This window comes from Mustela putorius, unplaced genomic scaffold (genome assembly GCF_011764305.1).
Source record: "Mustela putorius furo isolate JIRA1106 unplaced genomic scaffold, ASM1176430v1.1 tig00000873_pilon_pilon_pilon, whole genome shotgun sequence".
Lineage (NCBI taxonomy): Eukaryota > Metazoa > Chordata > Mammalia > Carnivora > Mustelidae > Mustela > Mustela putorius.
Genome location: NW_025421504.1, coordinates 862,819 through 872,064, shown reverse-complemented (window position 1 = coordinate 872,064; position 9,246 = coordinate 862,819). Strand labels below are relative to the sequence as shown.

At 63.0% G+C, this 9,246-nt stretch overlaps 1 protein-coding gene across 6 annotated transcripts in view; it reads right to left on the bottom strand.

The window, feature by feature from the left end:
* Positions 1 to 1,821: 1,821 nt before the first annotated feature.
* CCDC57 (coiled-coil domain containing 57) overlaps positions 1,822 to 9,246 on the bottom strand; it is a 93,327-nt gene continuing 85,902 nt past the window's right edge. For 5 of the 6 annotated variants that reach the window (XR_006608288.1, XR_006608286.1, XR_006608289.1 and 2 more), the window contains 2 exons: positions 2,325 to 7,481; positions 2,137 to 2,222 (listed from right to left, as the gene is read on the bottom strand). Coding sequence is in view for 1 of the 6 variants with exons in the window: in XM_045085627.1 (XP_044941562.1) it covers positions 2,020 to 2,222 (203 nt within the window). In the remaining 5 variants the exon portion in view is untranslated. Of the gene's footprint in view, positions 2,223 to 2,324; positions 7,482 to 9,246 lie in introns of all 6 variants that reach the window. The other variant, XM_045085627.1, reaches the window with a different exon arrangement.

Genomic DNA, 9,246 nt, shown 5'->3' with positions numbered 1-9,246 from the left:
ATGCCCGCCCACAAAACAGGCGTCTCCCCACAGGGTGCTGCCCGTGCGAGGGGCTCTGCTCACTGGGGCTCTGCTCACTGCAGCCTGCAAGGGGCCAGATGATGGGGGCCCACCGCAGGCTGGGCCAACCTGAGATGGAGGGCCTGGGCTGGCACCTTCGAGGGAGGGCTCAGAGACTCACTCATGGGTTTGTTGGTTTTTTTTAAAGATTTTATTTATTTGACAGAGATCACAAGCAGGCAGAGAGAGAGGAGGGGGAAGCAGGCTCCCCGCTGAGCAGAGAGCCCGACGCGGGGCTCGATCCCAGGATTCTGGTACCATGACCTGAGCCGAAGGCAGAGGCTTTAACCCACTGAGCCACCCAGGCTCCCTGCCCATGGGCTCTTCTTTTTTTTAAGATTTTTATTTATTTATTTTGAGAGAGAGAGCAACAAAGTGAGAGAGAGCACGAGAGGGGAGGTCAGAGGGTGAAGCAGACTCCCCGTGGAGCTGGGAGCCCAATGTGGGACTTGATCCCAGGACTCTGGGTCCATGACCTGAGCCAAAGGCAGTTGCTACCAACTGAGCCACCTAGGCTCCCCGCTCATGGGCTCTTAAGTGCCTCTTTGGAAAGTCACAATGCATCTCTGCTCAGGTTTTCAGCTTAAGGAAGTCACACAGCCGCGCCTCACTTCTAAGGACACACCAGAAACCAGAAACGGCAGAGCCCTGGCACCGCCCCCCTCGGCAAATCTTCCTCCAGGTTGCGGCTTCCTGGCACAGCGGGGCGGGCCCAGCATGGCCTCTGCAGCTCCTGGAAGCACAGTGGGCCCGGGCTGAGTACTATCCTGCGGCAAGGATGTCCCCAGGCCCGTGTGCCGTCACATGGAGCTCAAGGGTGCGCAGGACGGGGCAGGAGCCGTTGCAAACCACTGGGGCCTGGTCTGTGGTCTCTTGACCCGACATCAGGGCGACGCGTGAGCTGCAACAGCACCCGTTCGTGGGCTCTCCCTGCGATGTGCTTCCACACGCGCCCCTGCACCTGGGAGCCAGGCGGGGAGAGCACATCGTGCACATTCTACACGAGGTCAACGGAAGCCACAGAGGCGGCACGATGTGTGCCCGTCAGCCTTCCCCCGGCACTCTCCGACATCCTCCCAGAGAAGCCGTCTGCCCGGTTCTGTGGGAGCCGCTGACCAGAAAGGGAAAGCCTCCATGCAGAGAGCTCGGGCTGCTTGAGGGCACAACCGCACTCGCCTCAGGTGGGGACAGACTGTCTCCGTTGCTAGCGCTGCTGCGGGCACAGAACGGCCTGGCTCTGCCAACCAGGTGTGGACACCAGTGGAGCCAGAGGCTGAGGGCTCCAGGGGGAGCATGGCAGGACCGGGGATGGTTCCCTGCAGAACAAGTCTGCAAGTGTCCAGCATGTGCGGTTACGCTATGCGAGACATTTCTCGGGTGGGGACGTGTGGGTGTGGTTTTGTGGTACTTGGAGCAAGGGGTTCAGTGTCCAGCCCCGGGCATCAGGCTGTTGGGAATGCCTCACTTCTGTCCTACGTGGCGGGCAGACGTAGAAGGCTCCAGACCGACCTGCTGGGTTGGCCTCACGGGGCCAAAGAGGTCTGGAAGTGCCACCTCCACGTCACCAGGGGCCAGACGCCAGCAGCCAGGCCATCTGTTCTTCCAGAAGGTCCCCTCGCACGGGCAGCACCCTGTGGGGAGACGCCTGTTCTGTGGGCGGGCATTCTGCTCCCAGTGTCCCCCAGCACCGCAGCAGGCTTAGCAGCCACGCTGCCCTCCTGGCTGCCTCTCCCAGGTAAGGACTACAGGGCCGAGCCCAAGCACGGGAAGCGCAGGCTTTAATGGCTCTAGGTCGGTCAGTGGGGCCTCTGCTCCGGGGCCGTGGGCACACTCACATTCTCCGCGTGCACATGTGGGCACTCACACTCACACCCCCCATGCGGGATGGAAGCACAGGCCCCACGTGCCAACACAGGACGGGAGGCGGGGGGGCGGGTGCGACGAGGAAGGCCCGGATAATCAGTCCTTCAAATTGTAGTTACGGATCTTGGGGGGCTGCTGGCAGCCTTTAGTTTTTGAAGGGGGAGCTCTGGCGGGTCTGGCGGGGAGGGCCTTTGCCCGAGCTTCCATCTTCACCCCTTCGACGGCAAAGGCTGCCCGCGTCGCCACGGAGCTGCGGTCCGGGTGTCTGAGGCCGCCGGCTGCTGGCCGCGCAGTGCGCTCTGCAGAAGGACAGCAAGAGAGAGGCCTGTCACAGCACGAAGGGAGGAAGCAGCAGGAAGCCTGGGCTCCCCGAGGACGAGCTAAGCGGCTGCGCCTCTCACCCGCACAACCCAGAAACCCCACGCCTTGGCCCTCGGAGCAGAGCCCGTCAGGCCAGAGGTCCTCCCTGGGGGACGAGCTCTGCGGCCGCAGCTGTGCCGGGGGCCCTGGCACGGGGCGGATCTCTGGGACACACACTCCCCAGATGCACCCTAGGGCTGGGCCTGCTCCTCCACTGGGCACTCTGGACACACCATCTCCGGCCATTTCGCAATGGGTCCCCGGGGCGGGTGCTGAGTTAATGGTTGACCCAAGGCAGGTCTCAGGCTGTGCCCGGCTGTCAGCCACGTTCTGCCCGCTGGCCGTGCTTGCCAGCCCCTCCAGCTGCCCAGCAGCCCTGATGTGTGCGTCCAGGCACAGGCCGAGGACCCAGGAGCCTGGCCCACGTGCCGCACGCGTGGGCCCACACGCAGGGGCAGCGCTTCCAAAGTGACCACCACGGCGTCTCCTACTAGGGCACAGTAGGGGGCTTCCAGTTTCCAAGTTTCTCTACTTGGCAAGTTTTTAGAACTAGGACTATATTTCTTTTGTAAACAAAACAAAACAAAAAAGATGGTGGTGGGAAGCAGCCACAGCTGGAAGGTTCCCTGAGAGGTCAGAGTGGTTCTCCCTTGTGGGCTGGCCCAGTGGGGAGGGCCGGGGTCCCTGGAGTACCCCAGGAGGGTCCCGGCAGATGGGAAAGCTGCCCCAGAGAGCACACGTGGGGCAAGGTGGGGCCCGGCACCAGCATCTCACACGGGTGACACACACATCACACGTCTCAGAGCCAACTACCCAGGGCCTGGACCCATACGGCCGTGTGCAGCACAGGTGGGGGACACCGCGTGGCCGCGACCCACCCGGGTGAGGTCTGAGGGCAGGCCGAGGGGCAGGAAAAGGCCTGTGCTCTGGAAAGCACACACAGGGGAGGCACACTGTGAGCTTGCTGGCAGCGTCCCCGGTGCTGGGAGGTGGAGGTCTGCCGTGTGTACCCGGGTCCCTCGCCCTCACCTTGGGCCTCTTCTGTCCTCACGAGTACCTGGAACAGGTCTGTTCCCCACAGGCTCCCTGGGGTCACACAGCCTTAGGCTCCCTTCCTGGGGCCAGGCCCGTTCTCCTCCTAGTGCCTGGGCTCCAAGCACTGGGATCCTGGAGTGGGGCAAGCTTGGTCCCTTGGATGTCCCTGTTCCTCTCTGCTTCCCGAGGCCATGGCTGTCTCCCTCATGGAGGAGAGGCCCGTGCCTTTGCTTCTCTAACTGCAGACAAGTTCCCTCCCCTGCACGCGCCCTCCTGCCCCAATCTCATGGGCCCCATCCCGATAGCTGATAATATCTGGGCCCGTCCTGGGCGCCTGGGGGGCTCCGTTGGTTGGGCCGCTGCCTTCTGCTGAGGTTATGATCCTGGAGTCACAGGATCGAGTCCCGCATCGGGCTCCCTGCTTGGTGGGGGGTCTGCTGCTCCCTCTGGCCTGCCCTCTTCTCATGTGCTCTCAAAAAAAAAAAAAAAAATCTAGGCCCACCCTGTGCTCCGAAGCAGTGGCCAGCGGGGAGGGGCAGAGTTGGGACCCTGACCCCACAACGTGAGGGACCGGCCCTTGCAGGGGTTCCACGGGACTGGCCTGAGCTCCCCCTGGCCATCTACTGCCACCAGGGTTGGAGAGGCGGGGGGAGGTGGCACTCTGGGAGGAGGAAGAGCCCAGGCCCTGAGGCCTTGTGCTTGGGGGGCCCGCGACGCTGACCGCGGGAAGAAGCCGGCGGAGGCAGCCATGTAGTCTCGGGGGGTTTTGTCATGCCCCTGCCCGCAGAGCCCTCCCCGAGGCGTCGAGGAGGCAGCCAGCTGCCCCAGGTGTGAAGCTGGACGGGTCCCGCCTGTTTGCCCTGTGACCATCACCTGAGATGCGCCCTCCTCGCTCAGGCGCGTGGCTGGTTTGTGGCGGGGGACCCCCTCCCCTCTGCCCTTCCCGGTCCCCGCCTGCAGAGCCCAGCCTGGGACAGCTCTTCCTGCGCTGGGGCCTGACATGCCTCCCGTCGGCGGCCGGTCTGGCTCCCTGTGCCCAGGGCCTCACAGCTAAGAACGTGGAAGCAGGAGCCTGTGTCTGTGCCGGGGCTCCCAGGGCTCGGTGAGTGCTCCGAGCTTCCCTGCTGCCTGGAGCCACCGCTCAGCCCTCGTCGGACTGGGGGAGGGAGGCTGGCCGCTCTCAGGAGCAGGTCAGGCTGCTGCCGGCTGTCAGGGCGCCCTGAGCACATGTTGCCTGGGCCTCTGAAAGCCGTTGGAAGGGCTGGGGACACGGAGCCTCTGCCAGCCCTGACTCTCCAGAGCCTTCCTTGGGGCCACGGGGGCAGCTCAGCTCTCAAGTCCTTGTTGTGGCCTTGGACAGTAGGCACAAGGCCTCCTCAGGCTCCCGGCAGCCTCGCTGGTGCAGGAGCCCTCCTGGCTCCGCTCCTTCCATCCTGGGTGCCGACAGGCGCTGCTTCCACTGAAGCCCCCCTCCAGCTTGCGCGGGAGCCCCTCCTGCCGCGGGGTCCAGCCAACCGCACCCCCACCTCGCCTTGCCCCTCATCCCAACCCCCGCAACTTTCCCTGTAAGCAGGCTCCATGCCCAGTGTGGAGCCCACCGTGGGCTTGAACTCATGGCTCCCAGGTCAGGACCTGAGGATCAAGAGTCGGACGCGAAACTGACTGAGCCCCCAGGCGCCCCCAGCCCTCCTTCTGATAAGTTGTTATGAATGAGATTATGTCAAACTCCCCAGAACCTTCCAAGGCTTCCTACCATGGTGGGAGCGAGCCCAGGCCTTCAGTAGACAATGCGTCAGGTGGGGTGGCCTCTCTCCCTAAGCCCACGCCCCGAGTCTCCAGAAGCTGCCAGCTACTTCCCAGAGCCCCGAGCCTGCCCGGAGTGACCCTGCAGGGAGCGCCTGTCTGCCCTCGGTACAGAGGCTCTGGGTGGACATTCCTGGGCACGGCTGTACTCAGCAGGGGGAGGGCAGTGCACAGGAAACCCCAGATCCTTCAGGGCCCCTCAGGCTGCCCCTGGCCTGGGGCTGGAACCCTCTTGTTAATCACCCCGGCAGCCTGCTCTGCCCCCTCCTCCCTGAGGTTAATACCCAATGCCAACCCTTAATCACTTCTTCCTACTATCATTTTCGGGGTGCCCCTCCCTAGATCTGAGTCTGCTGACGCCTCTCAGTGTGGCCCAGTGTGGTTCCTGTCCTGCGTCTCAGGAAGTGCCGCTGGGCAGCAGGGAGCATCCTGGGGCCCCAGGGAAGGGAATTTAGGGGACATACCCTGTGAGAGCAGCTAGTCCTGCCCTTGTCGGGGCTGATTTGTCCGAGGCGGGCAGGCAGAACCCGGACAGCGGCCCAGCCCTCCACGTGGCCTCTGTTCCTTCTCTGGGCCCTGAGGCTCCACAGCACAGGAAAGAGGAGCTGACAGAGGCCAGAGGTGGGGCGGGCGGCCGCAGAGGTGCGGGCGGGGCCAGGACAGTGAGGACTGCAGGTCCGGGAAGGAGCAGAGAGTGATGGCCAGTCCACCAGCCCCGCAGAGGCGGTGGCGGGAAGAAGTGCCCGGGCCCCAGAGGGGAAAGCGTGCAGTGGACAAGCCGGGGGTGCGGCCTGTGTTAATGGACGTCGGGACCCTGGGCCGAGGGCCTGGGGAGCAGTCAGAGAGCCATCCTGTGGGGCACAGGGAGCAGAGGGGAGGGGTTGGCTCTCACCTGCCTCCTTTCCACAGATCTAAGCCCCAAAGCTGGCTAAACAGGGTGAGATTCACGAGGGACTTGTGTCCACACGGGACCAAGGCGGCCACACCGCGGTCACAGCCGGCAGGCTCCCTGCTGGCGCCGCCCGCCTCGTGCCCCGGCCGCACGCCGCAGTGAGTTGCTCTCTGCCTCGCTTGGCGGAGGAGGCCGCTGCAGAGGACTGAGCAATGCTCTCCCTTTCCTCGCAAAGGCGGCCCCTGGAGAGGGCTGCCGCTGGCCACACGCCCACAAGCTGCCCATCGTGCTCACGGCGCTGAGCCACTCCGGCCAGAGGCTTCCCCACACCAGACCCCAAAATGGCTCTCTGGAGGTCTGGTGAGGGCTGCACCGGGCTGCTCTCGGGCGCCGCAGAAACAGAGGCAAACGGACAGAATGCCCACAGGCCAACCGCCGAGGTGCCGGCGGAGTAGGGGTCCCCGCGCAGGCTCCCCTGGGTCCGGGGCCCGGCGGTCAGGCTCTGGGACGTGGCTTGCGGCGCCGGTGCGGCTCCTTGTGTGGCTGCAGCTGCGTGGGGAGCAGGAAGGCCCGCGGTGGCTTCCCGGGGCACTTCCCTCCGGAAGGGCTGGCCACGAGAGGACACTCGTCCTGTGTGCCGAGTCCCGACGCCAAGCCCGCAGGGCTCAGGGCACAGCTTTCTGCGCGCACTCCTGTCTCATGCCCGGGCCGCGGTGTCCCCGCCCCCTTCACTCCCCGACCCTCTCCAGGAGACCCAGGGGACAGTGGTTAACTTTGCTCCAAAGGGGGGGGCGATAGGTGTCCCCCCTCCTCAGGAGGCCAAGCCAAACTGCGCGGAGACGTGGGCCTCAGGGCCTGAACCACAGTGCCACGGCCGAACTCCCGACTCCGCCGGGAAAGGGGCCCCGGCCACCCTTGGGGGCTGGACTCCAGCTGGAAGGGGGTCTCGGCTGCCCGCAGTGGCCAGAGCGCCTCTCTGCCGCGTGCCCCAGCTCAGAGGAGGCTTCACGAAGCCCAGAAACCGACCTGATGGAGCCCCTGGCTTCCCCACAGGCCACGCCGCCCACCGCCTCCCTGGCTGGACGGAACGTCAGCTAGGACACGTCGGCCTGCCTAGAAGGTCCTCCACCCACAGGAAGCCAGGGCCCTGAGCTGCGGCCCAGCTTCCAGCCCGGTGACCCGCGGGCGGCTCTGCCAGGCCCCGGATGGCCGGGGGCAGGCAGAGGCACCGCGGACAGGCCAGAAGACAGTAGGGCTGCGGGGACGGGCAGGCGTCTCCGAGGCAGGAGTCTCGGGCTCCCCAGCGATCTCTGCCCACGGTGGCCTGGAGACGGGGCCGCCTCCGTCCCGACGCACTGGCTGCTCCCTGGACTGTCCGGCAGAGGCCCAGCCCTCAGGGGACAGGTCTTCCCTCCTGCCTCTGCCGCGCTGCTGGGGACTCTCAGGCAGGTGCTTCCAGAGAAGGCTCCTGTACAGAAAGAGGGGCCGGCTCCAGGGCCTGTGGTCCCCACGTGGACACCAAGGCAGGGTCACTGTGCATGTCAGAGATGAACGTTCACATCAGAAAATGCAATGCCGGGGGCACCTGGGGACGCGGTTGGGGAGCTCAGTTTGTGGCCTCAGGGTCCTGGGGTCGAGCCCGCATCGGGCTTCCTGCGGGCGGGAAGCCTGCATCTCCCTCTCTCGCTCCCCCTGCTTGTGTTCCCTCTCTCCCTGTTCTCCCTGACAAATAAGTAGATAAAATCTTAAAAAAAAAAAAAGGAAAAAGAAAAAGAAGAATTTATCTCAGTAATGCGAGGCCTGCTTCTTCTCAGAAAATCTACACATATTTACCACATCAATAAGTGAAAACGGAAAAAAATCATGTCTACCATAATCAATGCAGAAACAACTGATAAAGTTTAATACCTATTTGTGATGAAAACTCTCAATAAATCTGGGTTATAAAAGAAATTTTTTAATTTGATGGAGGGTATATTTTTAGAACCCAGCAACCACACGTATTTGGTGGAAAACCCAGCCTCACTGCCTTCAAGTTTGTGAGTGGATGAGATGCCCACCATCCTGTGGCTGTAGGTCCAGCCAGCTCTACAAGGAAAGAGCGAGAAATCAGGGGTAGAAGGCTTGGAGGGGAAGGCGACAGTTGCCTTCTGAAAACGACCCCATGATGTCCTTAGGGAAGACGGACTGCCGGCGTGGGGGTGGCTGTGGGCGAGGAGGCCAACCCGGGACTCTGGGGAGCTTCCCTCTAGAACAGCAAGCGCCTGGGGGACAAGATAAAATGTCAGAAAGAGGGAAACTGTGAACAGGACGGCCGCCTGCTTCGTGAGTGCACGGTCCTTGTTACACAGTCGGGGGCTGGCGGGGGCCGCGCGGTGGCCCTTCCCTAGCAGAGGTGCGTGAGTGACCGATCTGCAGCCTTCTCCAGATGCAAAACGACCCCATGAGATGAGAAGGCGGATGTCTCCCCTGAAGCCGATGGAAACCAGGCCATTATTTCAGGTAAGAGCGGGCGAAAAAATGCAAGTGGGTTTGTTCTATACCCGGTTTAATGTCTTTTAAAGGGTAATATCTTCACCTTTGCCGATCCGCAGGGGCTCCTGGGGCCCTTCCGGGAAGCCCGGGGGAGGACACAGGCGGCGGCAATGACCTCCCCCGGGAGCTCCGAAGCTCCACAGCGCGGAGTAATTAAGAGCTGAGTAAATTGATAAGAATTACCAGGATCCTCCGAGGTCCCGCAGCAACCTGGAAGGAATGCAGGTGGTGTCCTCGTGACGGCAGGACAGACACCGAGCACACGGAGTGGAGGAGGGACGCCCGCCGGGAGTCGTCCCTGGATGGCCGCGGCTCCTTGCTGAGAAAATTGCTTCTATCCAGTTACAACTTACAGGCAATAGATGCACCCATTGTTTTTTAAAGATTTTATTTATTTACCGAGAGCGTGAGAGGAGCAGGCCAGAGGGAGCAGCAGACTCCCCGCGGAGCTGGGAGCCCGATGCGGGACAGTCCTGGGGCTCCAGGATCATGACCTGAGCTGAAGGCAGTCGCCCAACCGAGCCACCCAGGCGCCCAATGCGCCCATTTTTAACCGTACATCTCAATGGCTTTTAGAAAACGTGCGCCTCGATGCGTTTGGAACATTGACCCCTGCAGCCCCAAGCCAGCCCTGCCTTCTGCTGCCACTGATCCCACAGTCTCTTCTAGAGCTTCCCGTCAGTGGAACACAAGACACT